At 36.0% G+C, this 17,712-nt stretch overlaps 2 protein-coding genes across 2 annotated transcripts; both read left to right on the top strand.

The window, feature by feature from the left end:
• Positions 1–30: 30 nt before the first annotated feature.
• Positions 31–16,908, top strand: LOC100246806 (uncharacterized). Its single transcript, XM_002277119.5, has 13 exons — positions 31–288; positions 382–443; positions 828–905; positions 2,034–2,115; positions 2,298–2,368; positions 9,468–9,569; positions 11,168–11,257; positions 11,751–11,825; positions 13,055–13,087; positions 14,415–14,492; positions 15,032–15,097; positions 15,922–16,031; positions 16,625–16,908. Exons 1-13 carry the CDS (start codon positions 234–236, stop codon positions 16,644–16,646), a joined length of 924 nt encoding a protein of 307 aa, XP_002277155.2. The 5' UTR covers positions 31–233; the 3' UTR covers positions 16,647–16,908.
• LOC132254616 (uncharacterized) lies at positions 912–2,112 on the top strand. The gene is made up of 2 exons (XM_059740521.1): positions 912–1,383; positions 1,522–2,112. The coding sequence occupies exons 1-2, from the start codon at positions 1,197–1,199 to the stop codon at positions 1,806–1,808; spliced, it is 474 nt and encodes a 157-aa protein (XP_059596504.1). The 5' UTR covers positions 912–1,196; the 3' UTR covers positions 1,809–2,112.
• Positions 16,909–17,712: the final 804 nt, after the last annotated feature.

Raw genomic sequence — 17,712 nt, 5'->3', positions numbered from 1 at the left:
TAATTTAGCGTTTTTATAATATTTCAAGTAATTTTTTTCTAAAAGCGACCGTACTTTTCCGGAAAGTCCCCGCCGGAAGGCAGGCTCGATACCGCAAGGCTTGACCAAAGACCTTAATAAAACAGCGGACGGGATTTTTCTCAAAACGACGTCGTCTTCGTATTCTCATATCACATTCCACGCCCAGAGGCCAAGAACCAAAAAAATTAGGGCTTCTGATCACCCGATCAGCGATGGCGATGCAAACTGGTGTAGGGGTTTCAAAGATCCTGATCCTGGTTGGAGCAGGTAATTAAGGGATTATCCATTTCCATCATCACCTCAATTCTTCGTTCAGTCCAGTTCTCATCTTCTTATCTTTGCTTTACTTTCTTCCTACAGGATACACCAGTACGATCTTGCTCAAGAATGGCAAATTGTCGGATATATTGGGTGAACTTCAGGTAATTTTATTTTAGATTTGTTATATTGGGTTACTGTTTGTTGTTTAAATTTGGCCATTATTCTTTATTTATTGATAATTGCACATCAATGAAGAAAAACAAATTTTCTTCTTCTTATTACTAGTTTTTTTTTTTTTTTTTTGTATAAATATTACTTATTTATTTATTTATTTTTTTGGGAATTTAACGGTCTGTTTGGCTTATAAGAAAATTGGGAAAAAGAGAAAAGGGGAACCTTGACATATTGTGTTGGCTTGGGTATCGAATGATACGTTTTAATTTCTTCTGTTTTCACAAGTTTCCCAGCGAACCAAACAAAGCATTAGTAACATGATTTACACCCTCTATGTGCCGTAACAATTGGTTTCTATTTTTTATGGGCAGTCATTGGTGAAAGGATTGGAGAAAAAAGGGGATTCATCAAATGGTGAAGCTGACTATTCTGATGCTATTGCTGCCCAGGTATGTTTACGGGAAAGCAGTGTAGTACTAGAAAGAAAGAATGGTTCAAGTCAAATAAAACTCCCTTTTAGCACTTTTTTTTATCTAAACTTTCAGTTAGGATAATCATCAACAACTACAATTACAACTCAAGTGGGAAACAAGCCAAATTCCCAATTCAAACTTCAGTTTTCAGTTAGCCTTCCCTCCAGACTTAAACCAACCAACCACTCTACCATAGATTTAGTCATCTTCTCCATCAAATTCTGAATCAGCGGTTGGTTTGTCTCTCAGAGTCACTTAGCAGTCAGCATGTACCTTGTCTGCACACAGTTCGCCCTCTGTGGTCTAGTCCTTGTTGGCATCACAACTTCATTTGGTTCCCCTCCTGAGCTGCTGTTTGAAGTAGAAGCAGAGCCTGAATTTTCTTTGGTTTCAGCTGTCTCGTCTTCTTCCCCAGTACTGCTGCCCAGCACAGATCCACTTTTCTTGTTAAATGGTGATGCCCTCATCTTCCTCACCTTCTTCTCTGGAGAGATTCCCAAGGTCTCTGCCGGTTTGAAGATTTCAGTTAGCAGTGTCTGGCCCAGTAGCTGAGGCTGCTGCTTGTTGGCTGCTCCTCTCTTGTTCTTTGCAGTAGCAGCTGGCTTACCAGCAGCTGCCTTGGCATTTGCAGCGGGTTTTCTGCCTCCCTTCTTTTTTGTGTCCAGGGCAGATACTTCTTCTACCTCAAAATTTTCATCATACATCATCATCAGAAATTTCCGTGAAAGAGGCCAAGGGCTTTTTCTGTGCTGCAGCCCTTCGCTGGGTTCTTTCTTCCTAGCTGCTGGCAGTTGTGGAACTTCAGTTTCCATGCAGATCCATCAGGAGAAGACTCTTTTAGCACTTAGTTTAAGGATCATGCTGACTTATATAAATTGATTCATCAAACTTGCTATTATAATTTTTTTTTCCTGGGATGCAGTGTGTTTTTTGAATTGGTATTTCCTCTGGGGTATTGGGTTTTAGTGTAGATCAATAGATTCAGTAGTAGAATATGTGCTTCCTGTTGGGATATTTATTTTCTGCAACTTCATGCATCTTTTTTTTTTTTTTTTTCATTTGTTTATTTTGTTTTGCTGGATGTCCCGTGTGACTATCTTATAGGTCCGTCGGTTAGCAATGGAGGTCAAACAACTTGCCTCAGCTCGACAGATAACTGTTCTAAATGGGAATTCTGGCCAAATTGGTACTATATATTTAAATAATTCTTACAATTTTCCACCTCTGTTTAAGATGGTCAATGGATAACTGTTGCAAATTTTTACTTGTGGATACTCATGTCATGTTTTTTCTCTTGCACACATGGCATTTTTCTGGTCAAGTCTGTTGTTATTGATTTAACATAATCCTTTTTTATTGTCTTATCAGGCAACATAACATCACTTGCAATCCCAGCTGCCACCTTGGGGGCATTGGGATATGGTTACATGTGGTGGAAGGTATGATAATAAGTTGTGGATATTTTTCCTCGTTTCTCTTTTGCTTGGGGAAAGTGTAGTGAAGGGGCACCCCTGTTACAGGTTGTCAGTTATTAAAAATAACAAAAAAGCACCATGTTTAGGATTTATTTTGGGGTTTTGTGAAATCCATCATGTTTTAGACGATCATTGTTGCATGATTATGTAAAAGACAAAAGAACGTATTTGATAACCAAATGAAAATTAAATGGGAAGAAGAAAGCAGGAACAAAAAACAGAGACACCTTTCAAGTATTTCAGTGTTTCCATCTTTCATTCTTGTTGAATTCCTTACATTTCTTGATAAGAACAAATTGACATGTTGCTGGTAATTTTGATTCACCAGTGGATATGGCAAAATTACGTTTTGAAAATTGAAAAAGAACTGCTATCTTCAAATTGGCCAATTTAGGATTAAATGACATGAGTCTGGATTGTCAAATACAGTTTAGGAAAATAAATCTGAAGGATTCTACAGATCACAGAGAGGAGCTCAATCTTTGTGGAGTTTGGCAGCCTAAGAGGATCCAATCCGAATCAACATGTTACTGGTAATTTTGATTCACCAGTGGATATGACAAAATTACGTTTTGAAAATTGAAAAAGAACTGCTCTCTGCTAATTGGCCAATTTAGGATTACAATGACATGACTCTGGATTGTCAAATAGGGTTTAGCAAAATAAATCTGAAGGATTCTACAGAGCACAGAGAGGAGCTCTAGTCACCCAATCTTTGTGGAGTTTGGCAACCTAAGAGGATCCAATCCAAGTGGTTTTTTTTTTGATAAATCCAATCCAAGTGTTCCTTTTCTGTTTTTCTTTGATTCATAATCTTTTTTGAAATAGACATTTAAATCATATTTACTTAAAAATCTTAAAATAAATTCCCAATCTATTTTTTTGAATTCATAGTTATTCCTCAACAGTCCCAAATTGATCATCAATTAAACTATAGATGAAGATTCAAATCCACAAATATTCTTCACAATTTTCAAAGGAATACTTTTCATCTTATCAGTGAGTTCCTATTTTCTTTAAGTTGGTGCTTGGTCTAAAAAGTCAATGTGAAAAAAAATGAGCTCATTTCAGAGGTAGATGTTTTGAATGTAGATGGTTGTAAGGTTGGAAAGTTGTTGTCTACTTGGATTTGTGTTGGAGGCTGCTTGTGTGAGGAATTTAGTTGAGGATTACCTTAAGAGGGGACTTGTCTCTTTAATGCCTATTAGTCGGGGTGAATTACACATAAAATGTATCATTGCCTACCTGCTAATCTATTTATTTCTTATTTTATGATTCTAGTGGTCTACATTAGGCCTAAAGGTTTAAATTGCTTTCTTTTGAGATTAATGGAGTGCAAAATTCACTAGGTTAGGTGGTAAATTGTTTTCTTTTGATAAGGTCATTGGTGGCTTGTGTATTAGAAGCTTGTTGGTAACTTGGTGCCCAATAAAACCTTGTTTGGTAAGTGGTTAATTGTCTTGATAAGCCATTTGGTAAGTCTGGCAGTGTTGGCCTTCGGAACACTATTAGAAGAAGTAGGTTGCTTTGATATTTAATTCAAGCATTTTTGTGATCAATGAGACTAAGACTGGGTTTTAGGATGATGCACATTATGGGAGGTACACCTTGAAAGATTATTTTGTAGATTTGCCCAACATTGCTGCAACAAAGTTGCTTGGTTGATTTTCTTTTGGGCCATGAGGAGGGTAGTCAGGGTTGTTGAATCCTTGATCCTGATGAGTTTTACAATTGGGATTTGTAGTTAGTAGAGTTGTTTTAGAGTTTATTCACTCTGCAGTGATTGTTGGTGGGAGGAAAAGTAGCCTAATGTGGGATTGTCCCAATGAAAGTGCTTTTCTATGAATTTTTTCCACAAATGGTTTTGCTTGGAGACTTTTTGTACATTTTTGGCTAGGAACATGGTGGTACTTATGCTCCTTCCAAGAGTTGGGATAGTTGTTTTTTTTTTCTAATAAGTAAAATTGGGATTGTTTTTTTTAATAATACATTTGGGAAGCAATCAAGGAGAAAATGCTAATGATTGGCCAACTTATAAGGGACGAGATTCTTCCTAATTTGCTACTCAATGGGGGAATTAGCAAAACATATCCTGATTAGTTTGTGGTCTTTGTTATTTGCTCTATTATAGTTTCATTGGGTTTTGCCTCCCTTTTTTTAAGGAGACCTTGGATAGTTGGCATGATAACTTTATTGGCAACAGAAGGAAGAGCATGGGGTGGATGATCCCTTTGTACTTATTTGCAGTATTTGGAAAGAGTGGAATTGATTTTTTTTTTCTAATTGTTATAAAGAGTAATTTATGAGCCAATTCTCCATGTCGCTTTCCATGCAAATAACCCTACTGTCCCAAGAATTCCAAATTATGCTTTTGTAGGAAAGGAATCTCTTCTTCCTTTGGCTAAGGAGGCAAAGAGTATCCAATAGAAAACTTGCCACATTTGATTTCCTTCTCGTTCAACCTATCTTCCTTATCACCTCTAATTAAACATATATGCACTTTTTGTAAAAAGATTTCTCCTTCTTCAAGTTCCCAATCATTGAATTATAATAAAAAATGGGGACTCAATTAACCCCCCTCCTTAAAGTGCTCCCATGTCTTTACTACCCAATCATCTTTGGTGGCTTTTACAGAAAATAATATTGGGCAAGACTCTTCCACAAAAAAGCTTGAGGCTTTGACACAATTAGGGTTGTGGGATGCAAAGGAAAGGGAAAGACCTGTTACAGTGGAGGAATGTGAGGTTAGAAGGGGGATGGTGGACGATTTAAAAAAATGGGCAGAATTGGAGGAAATCTCTTAGAGACAAAAATCAAGAGAACTTCGGCTAAAAGAAGGGGATAAGATTACTAGATTTTTTCATAAAATGACCAATGCTCGTCAAAGAAGGATTTTTCTGGACAAGTTAAGGGTGATTGATGTATTGCTTTCTGGGGAGGACATTATTAAAGAAGGTGTAGCAAATGCTTTCCACATGGTTCTATCCAAGGTAGGGAAGTGGAGGCCGAACATTGATGGGTTGGTGTTTGATTCCTTAGCTAGTGATGATTCCCAAGCTCTAGAGATTCCCTTCTCTGAAGAGGAGGTCTTTGCAACTTTATCTTGCTTAAGTGGTGATAAGGCCTTTGGACCGGATGACGTCTCCTTGGGTTTTTGGCAATTTTGTTGGGACTTTGTGAAACAAGAGGTTATGGTGGTTTTAGAGAAATTCCATGAGCTAAAGACCTTTAAGAGGAGTTTAAACGCCACATTTCTAGTTTTGGTGCTGCAGAAGATTTAAAGGACTTTAGACCTATTAGCTTGGTAGGAGGTTTATACAAGCTCTTCGCTAACAGACTTAAAAAGGTGGTGGGAAACTTAGTCTCAGATTTTTAGCATGTTTTTGTGGTGGGGAGGCAAATTTTGGATGTTGTTGTGATAGCAAACGAGGCCATTGATTCTGAAGTTAAAGGCAACTTGAGAGGAATCATTTGTAAGATTGGCATTGAAAAGAGTTATGACCATGTTAATTTGAGTTTTATCCTTGTGGTTTTGGAGAGAATGGGGTTTAGTTGCAAATGGATAAGATGGATTAGATGGTCTCTTTACAATATGTTTTTTTGTCCTGTTAAATGGATCCCCTTTTGGCTTCTTCCAAAGCTCTAGGGGTTGAGAGAAGGAGGCCCCTTTGTCTCCTTATTTGTTCATCTTCATGATGAAGACTCTTTCTCACCTCCTTATCAGGGCAAAGGAAGGGGGTTTTATCGATGGCTTCTTAGTTGGAGAAAGAGATGATGTGGGAGTAGAGGTCTCTCATTTGTTATTTGCAGATGATACCCTCATTCTCTGTGATGCTAGTAAGGAGAAGTTAGAGTGCGTGAGCTGGGTTTTCATGTGGTTTGAGGCAATTTTCAGGCTAAAGATTAATCTGGAGAAAAGTGAATTGATTCCAATGGGGGAAGTCTAAAATTTGGAGGAGCTTGCTGTGGTTTTGGGATGCAAGGTGGGTGCCCCGTACAAGTCCTTTAGGGTGTGGGAAGAGAGGCGGGTGGGGGGGTGGAAGAACATTTCCAGAAAAGGGTTGCTTTGTGGAAGGGACAATATCTCTCAAAAGGCGGGAGACAGACATTGATAAAGAGTACCTTATCCGACTAATTGATTTATTTCATGTTTCTTTTTGTCATCCTTAAGAGGTTAGCTATTAGATTGGAGAAGATTTAGAGAGACTTCCTTTTGGGGGAGAGGAGGGGGCGCTTGTGGCCAATAAGCCACATTTGGTGAATTGGTATATTATTTGTTTGGATAAATGGAAAGGGGGATTGGGCATTAGAAACCTTTCGATCTTTAACAAGGATCTTTTGGGGAAATGGTCTTGGAGATTTATGAGTGAAGGGCACCCTTTTCAAAAACAGATAATTGTTGGTAAGTATAGACAAGAAGAAGGGGGGTGGTGCACTAAAGAAGTGAGAGAGAGAGATGGAGTGGGGGTTTGGAAGACAATAAAAAATGAATGAGAGACTTTCAAAGATAAATCAAGCTTTAAGATTGGTTTTGGGAACAGGGTGAAGTTTTGGAAGGACAAGTAGTGTGGGGACATGCCTTTGAGGGACTCTTTTCCGGATCATTATTCTATAACTTCTTCAAAAGATGCTTGTGTGATTGATGTTTGAGACGATAGTAGTTGGGGTCCTAAGTTTATCCAATAGCTACATGATTGGGAGTTGGAGGAGGTAGATGTCTTTTTTAAGAGGTTGTATGATCACTCCATTTGTTTGGATATCGATGATATTATGGTGTGGATGGAGACAAAGATGGTAACTTCTCAGTTAAGTCTTTTTACTCCTCCTTAGCAAGCAGGAGGGTGGAGTCATTACCTTATGGTCCAATTTGGAATTCTTGGGTCCCTGTAAGAGCTAGTTTCTTTGTTTGGGAAGCAACTTAGGCCAAGATTTTGACTCAGGAGCAGCTCAAAAGGAGGGGTTGGAGGATGTTGAATAGATGCTATATGTGCAAAGTAGAAGAAGAAATAAGTGATCATATCCTCTTACATTGTCCAAAAGCACACATTTTGTGGCAATTGATTTTTTGCTTTATTTGATGTACAATTGGTGATGCACTATTTAGTGAGAGGGATGCTCTTGAGTTGGTGTGATTCCTTTATTGGCAAAAAATGAAGAAAAGGCTTGGAGGATTGCTATGTTATGCCTATTTTGGACCATTTGGAGGGAAAAGAATAGGAGAGCCTTTGAACTGTGAACACTTAGACCAAACAATTAAAAGTTCTTTTTTGTATCATTTTTGGGATTGAGTTAGATTGTACATTGGGGATGGTTCTTTGTTGATGTTAGACTTCATAGACTAGTTAGGCCCTTTTTAGGATGCGGTTGGTGGTTTTTGTGTTTTTGCGCTTCTGGTTGCTTTGTATACGTTGTGTATACTTTTTTTTTGTTAATACAATCTTCTTTTACCTATCAACCAAAAATAAAAAATAAAAAAAATTATGAAGCAAGCCTTGCTTCTAATAGCCTCCCACCTGTTTCTAATTTTCTTCCACACCCCTACTTCATAGCCATTCCTCATACCCTTCGAATACCAACCTCCTTCCTCTACTCTATTCTTCCCTATTATGACATGTATCTATGAGAACTCTTTGTCAGTTATGGATATCCACTTCCACTTGGTCTTGTTTAAAGTGGATCGATTATAAATGCCAAGGCCCTCGTCCTTTTTTTTTTTCCCCTAAGTAGGCAATAGACCAATTAACCGAGTCCTTTTTTCAAGCTCTCACCCCAAAAAAAAAATCTTTGGATCTACTCTAGACTTTAGTTTATCCTTCTCAAAATAATGACCAAAGACAAAATAGATTGGAAGACTTGATAATGAGCTTTTAATCATACTAAGTGTTCCTTTAGATAAATATTGCCTATTTCACAACACCAATCTTTTCGAAATCTCTCCTCCACTGCTTCCTACACCCATGATGATTTAGAGGGAGGACCAAATTGGTAGTTGGCAGCTTCCCCACTACATAACTCAATACATGGGGCGGGGATACCTCTCACAAAAAATCTTGGGAAAAACCTGAGGCCCAATTAGGTAGTTGGCAACTTCCCCACTATATGGCTCAACATAGAAGCTAATCCCTCCACATTAGTTAGTCCCCTAATTGGCAACTTCCAACTCAAATGTTTCAATTACCCTTGATTGGTGTCACAAAGAAATAGGGTATCATCGACAAGAAGACAAACAAAAGATAAGGCACTTTCATCCACTCTCCTCCCATTTGACCCACCTTAAATCCTGAAATTGAACTCCCTTCCCTAGCTCTACTCAGAATCTGATTGAGAGCCTTCATCGTCAAAATGAATAAGGGGAAATAGGATTTCCCTTCCTTAAACCCTTAGGGCTTTGAAAGAAGCCAAATGGGTTCCCATTAAATAGAACAGAGAAGTATGTGGTGGATATGCACCATTTTATCCATGTAATCTGCTTTTGACCAAAACCATAATTAAGAATTCTCAGTTGATGTGATCGTACTCCTTTCTTGAAGTCGATCTTGCAGATAACCTCCATGTTGATGCTCTTTAACTTTAAATCAGTGGCCTCATTAGCAATAAGAATTGCTTTTCTTTTGATAGACAGAGAAGAAATCAAATAAAAATACGCCAAAACAGGGGGCGCTCCATTAACAATAAGAATTGCATCTAGAATTTGTTTTCCTTTTACAAGAGCATGCTGATAGGTTGAAACTGCTTTTCCACTGTTGTTTTGAGCCTATTTGCCAAAACTTTTTGTAAAAGTTTATACACTCCCCTTTCTAAAATTGATGGACTTAAGATCTTTCAAGTCTTCTACGTTGCTTTTTTTGGGATCAAAACCTAGAAAGTGACATTTAAACTTCTTTGGAAGGTGCCTTGATCGAAGAAAGTCACATGCTTAATATTGTTGAGGTTTCCAGAATGTTCTAATTTTTAGTTATCGAAATGGTAGTTTTCATGCTAAGAGATTAATTTGTTCCTTTATTTACTTATTCTCTCTCTCTCTCTCTCTCTCTCTCTCTCTCTCTTCTCCTTAAATGTATAGGGTCTTTCAATATCAGATCTTATGTATGTAACGAAGAAGAATATGGAAACTGCGGTTACAAACTTGAAAAAGCATCTGGAGCATGTCTCAGACGCTCTTTCTGTAAGTCTTAGTTTTGCTAATGTTGTCTTATTTTATATATGCTGCAAAGAAGCTTGTGTAAGGGTTTCCCTTTTTTCATTTAAGTGGACTAGATGTTAATCAGAAAAACATATGCGAATATCTATTTTACTTTTCTATGATATTGTTTTTGATTTTTATTTGGAATGGGTACGACTCTATTATGTCTTGTTTTTCACTTTTAGGGTGATTTTAGCAGTTACTGATTTGCCTATTAAACAAAAGAAGTTTTAGCAACTACTGATATTTCTGAGGCCCTTCAAAATACTGTACTGTTGTCTATAGTAGGTATCCTTCACATGTCAAAAGGTGAGCACATCAGATACTTTGAAAAGAAGCACATTCTTTGTGTTCCAAACAGTTTAGATATTTTTTATGAGTTGTTCACAATTGGTTTTTTCAACAATGTGTGGATGCTCATGCTATAGTTCATTTTTTCTGGATGATCATTAGTTATGATGATTCATGTATGGACATGTTATATTTTTGATATTGTGGGTCGCAATTCTTGGTTTTCTGTGGTCTCATGCATCATTCTCCTTGTTTCTTTGTAAAGGCTATACAATTTTCTTCAAAATTGATCAATGCCTTTGATCGATTATGTAGATTGGATGGGATCTAGATGAGAGAGGGAGCACTTTTTTGTATTTTCCCTCTTCCGTGCTATGCCTTTTGTTTCCCTTTGTACAACTTGTGTTCCTTGGTGTATAACTCTTTTTACTAATATATATCTTCTCTTTGATTGCTTATCAAAAAATTGTGTTATTTTTTATCCTTGTGAATTAAGACAGCATAGTATAGATTTGTTTTATTTTATTCTAGTTTATGTTTTGGATTGGTTTAAAATTGTACAAAAGTTTCCTTTCAAAAGAAACAGTTATTAAAGTAGCCTAAAAATCTTCATTGCTCTAACTATTTGTATTGAATTTTCCCATTAATATTGCTCTATAAACCTTTTATTGCATGTCAACATTTCAGGCTAAAAAATTAGTTTTCCTTGTTTTCAATAAAAATTGAGAAATTGAAAAGAGTTCGATAATAAGGATTTTGTTGTTACAAAGTGGGCTCTTCAATTTCATTAAAAGCAAGTGCACTAAATTTTTGCAAATGACTCTTTTTTTCTTGAGCCCTCTATGTTTAATTGATGATGCACAAATTCATATTTTAGCTTCCATTGTGTATCCTTTTTGCAGCACCAAGTGATACTTCATGACATCTCCTTTGATGCATTTTTGGTTTTTTGTTTGATTGTTTGTTTGTGGAGTGGGGGCATTAGGATGGGGCTCTAGACTGGCATGTTAATGTGAAGGATTGATGTAGTTAATGCCCAGTAGTTATGCTCTCGGACTGGACCCTATGTTGCTGTCATCTGAATTTTTTTTCAGTTGAATTGAGGAGATAAGTTGGAGAGTTTTGTTTCCAACTGATTTTTATTTCTAGCCTTTAACTTGTGACAATTTATTGAATTGATTATGAATTGTGGTGCATATATTATAATGAACCTCCCTTGTTATAATTTCGTAAATATCATGAAATTTGTATATAGCTTCTTGATTCTTGTAAATTCTTTTGGTGATCAGGCAACAAAAAGGCATTTGACACAGCGAATTGAGAATTTGGATGGAAAACTGGATGAGCAGAAGGAGATCTCGAAGTTAATTAAGAATGAGGTACATCCAAAAATCTACCTCCCTTATTGTATTATGCCCTAATGAGTTTGTATCTTATATCTAAGAAACAACGTAAAGCAACAAAAAATAAAGTTTTTTTTTAAAAAAAAAGAGAGTTTCAGAATATGTTTATCTTAATACCATGCACTCAGAATAATTAATTCTGGTGAAGCTTATTGAATAACAAACAGGCCTTTTTTTTTTATGGGTAAATTTTTTGTTCCCATTGGGACTTGAACCTGGAACCTTGCACAAACCCTCCCAACCCTTTAAAGCATTAAATTGTGATCTGCAACTGATTTAGATACAGGGAAACGTATCGAATACATAATAAGTATCCAAATCTTTGATGTGGTCATTTCCATGTTCTAAATTGATCTCAATTCAATTCAATTCAATAAGGATCTAGCATGATTTATTGCATTTTATTATAATACTATGTGCTATCATGGAATTTCTGCTTTTTTAAATTATTAACAGACTTGTGAAACAGGTTACTGAAGCTCGTGGTGATATTTCTCAAATTGGCTTTGACTTGGATTCACTACAAAGGATGGTCTCTGGATTGGTGAGGTTTTGTTTTGTTTTTAGTTTGTTTGTTTTTTTTTTTTTTTTTTTTTTCTGATAAGTTGGATTGATGAGTTTTATTTGGAGAAAAATTTCAAACTTCATACACAATCTCATTCAACAATGAGGCTCTATAAAAAGAAGGCTACAGTTGAGGCAGCACATAAACCAAAAAATAAAAAAGAAAAAATCATTAAATGAATGGACTGTACACTTAAAATATCATAAATTTTTTTGAGAAATATGTCTAGCTAATGTATTTGGGCTTTAAGAACAGAGATTGAGTAGGGAAAAGTAGCCTACTGAATCTCTGTATTAAATTTTTAGAAATTATGTCATCGCTGATGTATTTAATGAATGGACTGTACATTTGAATACACCCCATGTTAGATCTGCATGTATATTTTTCACTAATAATTTTTTTTTTCTTTTGTGAAGAATATTTTTTAGAAAAAAAAACAAATCTCCTTTGTAACCTTAAATCCACTTAATGGAGGAAGCAATGCTTCTATCTCTCACCAAAACTTGACCTTAAAATCCACTCCAAAAAGTAGGCGCTGCATGTATCTCTCACCCAATTTTTTATTTTTCATTTTGGATAATCAAGGAACCTTCCATGGCCAAGCCCTTAGGACTTTCCATGGGGACCCAAACCTCGGGGTGCTGACCACCCTGCAACAACTAGTACTGGCTAAATTCAGGGTATCATTAGTGGCAAGATTCGAACTTAGGACCATGTGCCACTTACTGGGACCACACTTCCCAATGTTCGCATTGACCAACTGGACTACCCTAGCGGGTGTATCTATCACCTAAAAGTAGGGCTGTGGATGCATTAATCACCCAGCGAACCTGTGACTTGCCAGGTTCTCCTGTGAATATGGGGCCTCTGTCATAGAGTGAGAGGAGCATTTGTTTGTACATAGCATCTCTTTTCAAAATCCAAATCAAATGTCTTTTTCCTTGATATAAATCTAGGGTATCATGGGTAGATTGTAGCAAATCTCCAATAGATTGAACAACTTGAGCTAAGCACCCATTTTGTCTCAATGTGGTGGATATTAAACAGCTTTATTGGGTAGCTTGGCAGATTGTTAATTCAACAGTACACACTTAGCATATATTGATGTGTTTCTTTCTTCTGTTTTTTTTTCTTAACATATACTTTTTTCTCATTTCTTTTGTGAATCTTCTTTAATTCTTGTGAATACCTTTTGTTTTCAATTGCAGGATGGGAAGATAGGTTCATTGGAATATAAGCAGGTGAAATACCTTTTATATTGTTATCTGATTTGAAAAAAAGAAACTATATTATTGTGGAACATGGTCAACACTTATATCTGTTTTCAATGCTTATCCTGGCCTGAGAAAAGCTTGCAATCCAAAAAATTTGAAGTACAAAAAAGAAAAAGAAAAATAAATATAAGGGATTGTATTCAAGAAGAGAACTTTATCTGGGCAATCAAGGGAAGATAATGCCTTTAGTAGTGGTTTTAAATACATGAATGGCTTTGTTGGTTACAGGTAAACATCTGTAGAAGTGTGTCCTGCTTGTTGATTAAAGATTACCGTCTTATTTTGAGTGTGTTTTCTTTTTTGATTCAATATGTTTCATGCTCATAAAAAAGATTAATGTCTTGTTCTCATTTCCTTTAAAATTTTTATCTTTCATATCCCCCTTTGTATATAGGGTGTGCCCCCTTATATTAGGCACTTTTTAATACATCTCATTGAGTCATTTCTCTTACCTATCAAAAAAAAGAAAAAAAAGAAAAAGAAAATTCATCTTTCACATCTCAAAGGAAGAAATATGAAAATACATCAGGGTGCCTCCCGGATAGCAGTAACAGGTCATATGATAAGAATCTTAAAGATGTTTATATTTCCTTTTATTGAGTTTTCATTAATGCTACTGAACTAAGAAAAAAGAAAGGAAGCAAGGAAACAAGGAATCCAGTGATTGGAAAGTTTAGAAAAAATGAGAGGGTAAGCTGCACAAATTGTGAGTCACAACACATGATGAATGCATGATTTCTTTAGAAGGGGCATTTTTTCGGTACGTAGTTGGTAATGATGCGAAACAAAGGCAAATGGGTCCCTATGAAATCAATTGCTTATTATCCTGAAAATATCCAAAAATACTGAAATAACTCTTAGATCTGATGGCTACAAAATCCTAAAGTTACTGTTTGAATGAATAAGAGATGATTAGAACGGCCAACCTGAACTCTTTTTATCTACTGCTATGGTGAAGATCACATTAATTCTTAATAGCAAAATATCCAATACTAGTGTTTGGGAGATACAAATTGGAACTTATGATATCTAAATATTCTACTATTATCTTATTGTCTACAATATTATCCGTTGGCTGGTTTGATATATATATTAGATTGTTTATGGAAAAGCTCATATTTGCAGTGTAATCTCAGTGTGTCTTGTTATATTTACAAACATTTCTTGTTTTCTGCTGTGTTATGGTAATAATAGCCACCTGTTACATTCTTATGTAACTTGCAGTTGCATCTGTGGTTTATGTTTTTCCCATAGTTGTTGGCTTGAGCATATGCTAACCTAATTTTGGCAACAGAATTTTGCAGTTGAGGGTGTGGTGTACCTGTGCAACGCTGTTAATGGAAGAAGTGTACCAATGTCTGAAACTATGCTGGTTGGTATTAGTAGCTACATAAATTTCAAGTTTGCTATTGACTTTTAAGTGTAAAATAATTTCTTATTCACTACTTGCTATGCTTAAAAGAATTTTTCCATCTACCTTAGATCCAAGTTAAGATGCTTTTGTTCACTAGATGTTCAAACAGCAGTGCCTTAATGTAATTAGATAATATTATAATCCACATACAGCTGCACCTCTTTAATTCTCCTTGATAACATGCTCTGTGTGGGTCCTCAATGCATTCATTAACCACATGGTGTTTGATGCCAATGAGCATTGATGGCATGCCATCGTTATTCCCATTGATCTGAAGTCCAATCTTTTCCCCATCAATCTAAAGCATATTTTTATATTTAGTATTGAACACATCTGGATATCTGGATTAATTTCTGCTTATTTACCTGACCTGTTAAAGAATACAGTTTGAATTCATTTTTACATTTTTTTTACTCTCAAATGTGGTGTCATATCTGGGAGATTCCTCATCTACATGTTCTCACTGATCACATCCTTTGTTCAACATCTTCTTTCAGAAACAGCTTAAACTACCTGGCAAGTCCCACGGTTTACTCACATCTACAGAAGCTCCAAGTTTCCAGGTATCCCTCTTTCTGACTTCAAAAATAATTGTTAGATGCTCCATGATCTCAATTGACAATCTGGTGATAATAATACACAGTTATTGAATGTGCAAATTGATGACCTTGTCATCTTCTGTTTTACATGAATGGTGCCATTTTCAAATGGTTAGAGCTTAGGTTTATGCATAGCTGTTTGCTTCACAAGAGTTATTCCATTTCCATTTTATAAGTGGGCTGGCCTGCCAAGCAGGTGGTTTGGTATCTGGTTATTTCAGTGAAAGCTTCTGTTACCACTTCATTGCAACATTTTTAAGTTGATGGGCTTGGTGAAGTCTTATACATCCTTTTCTTTTTTCCACTGAGGGTTTTGGAAGTAAACTCCGATTTGCTAGCTGGGGAAAGTAGAAATTATTTTGAAGGACATTCTTTAATCTCTGCTTTTCATGACATGAAAAATTTATAGAAATTACAAATGCTTTTGAAGGAGATTCTTTATTCTTTTCTTTTCACAACATGAAAAATAAATTTATGTTTCCCCAGTGCAGACTGCCTGGTTTTGGCATTTCAGTTGGTTGAATTGATATTATAGTTTGCAGTGCAACTCATGGTTCAAACTTCAAGTCAACCCACCTGGATGTATGCTTTCAAGTTTCATGGTACCATCAAGGGGTTAAGAAGCTGTTCATTGATTGTAGCTATGAGAAACTTGATACTTAAATGCTAGTTTGTGATTGTATGGATGTGTGGGTTGATGATGGTGTTTAGGTGTTTTTTTTCTTCTCTTGAGGCAATTAACATTTCTTTGACTTCATAAGCAATTCATGTCTTCTATGTTAATGCAGGGTCTTAAGGAGATTGCAGGCAGTATAATATCTGAAAATTCCAGATCTTCAAATGGTATCGTGCAAGATGGTGTTGATAAATTGGATGATCAGCCAAGGAGCCTGACAAGGTTTGAATGAGATGATTTAATTTGACAGCATTTTCCCTATTTGCTGTGCTTGCAGCCACCTACATGCATATGTATTGGGAAATTGATACATGTGGTTTGCTTGTGGTTCAGAACCCACAACTGCACATAAAGCAACCTGTATAACAGATATCAATAAGCATGGATTATATAATCCCATTGAGCATCTAGCTTGGGCACGATGTTTGCATTTGCTTAAAATTTTGCCTGCATTTTTTGGTTGTAAATTCATTTTTACAAGAATGCTGTGTAATTAGGAAAAAAAAACACCATCTGATAAAAGCACTCCTATTCTGTCCTAGAACACTTTATCAAAACCCTTTTATTTGGTCAGTCAGCAACAGTCTAAAACATTGTATAAGCTTTTCTGGGTGGAGAGAAACTGAACACGAGTGCTCTCTTTGTGGTGATTACTTCCTGGTGGGACAGGTTACATTGTTCATGTCAGACCAATTATGGTGGTTTATATGATTTGAAGCTACATTAGCTATATGACTTTGCTTTTAATGAATTTGGATTTGATAATACTCTTTGCATCTTCTCACGGTTGTCCACCTAACATATCTTTTTTGCAGGACTTTTTCTGTGAAGTGTTGAATATAGCATTACTAAATAAGAGCACCTCGGCATGGCTGTGGGTTACCTTTGTACATTTGACAAATTGTTGGGTGACATTTGTCACCCCATCGAGTAAAAGATGATACATAAAAAGAAATCATAGAGATAATGGTTTCTCTCTTGATTCGTTTTCTATGTGCTTGTTTGACAGTATAATGTAACCATCATGCTGATGAAGCATGACTGTTGGGACTTTTTGGGGGACAAAATTGGCATTCTATTTAATTCCTTTACCCAGTCACCAGGATTTCCTGCTTTTGAATTACGTTCTGTTTTCTGAATTCCGAAAGTAGAAGAAATATTGTGCTGAACATCGAACAAAAAATGAGTGTTTTGTTTTGCTTCCTGAATGATATGGTTCAGCGTGGAGAAAAAAAAAGAGTTGGTACTCACAATTTGATTTGGACAAATCATCCAAACATAACTTATATATATATTTATTATAGAAATTATTTGATCAATTTTTATTTTAAAAGAAGCGTGAAATGGAATTGAAATTATTTAACATATTTATCTTTCTTTTTATGTTTAAAATAGTAAATTTTTTTTCTACTTTCATGTGTGATAAAAGAAAAAAAATCAATAAAAAAAGGATAATCTAATCACTATATCAAATAATCAACAAATAATTAGATATTTTCCAAAAATTAAATACACCAACCTTGTCTCTACCCTGAGCTCACTCGATGGTGGGGGCATACCGTATACCATAGAAAGACTATGTGAAGAGAAAAGAGTTTTCTTAATTAATCACATTCACATGTTTTAATTTTGTTAGTGCCACGGGTAGGTGAGTGGTTAGGATTTCTTCATGTCCCGCCTATAATACTATTTTATAGAGGGGTTGAGATGAAAATAATCGAAGCTGCGTGGATGATTGGATCGCATAGGAGAGACCGCCGGCCAAAAAACATGCCGTGGTGGAAACAAATTGCATTCTCAACCACACATCACCTAATTCGAATCCTACACTCAGTCTAAAATCCATGTCAAATATGGACTCCTGGCCGACGTAGAATCCAAAGGAAAAGGGCTAAACGACGCC

Source organism: Vitis vinifera, chromosome 1, assembly GCF_030704535.1.
Source record: "Vitis vinifera cultivar Pinot Noir 40024 chromosome 1, ASM3070453v1".
Lineage (NCBI taxonomy): Eukaryota > Viridiplantae > Streptophyta > Magnoliopsida > Vitales > Vitaceae > Vitis > Vitis vinifera.
The sequence above is the reverse complement of the archived record's forward strand: the minus strand, read 5'-3'. Positions and strand labels throughout refer to the sequence as shown.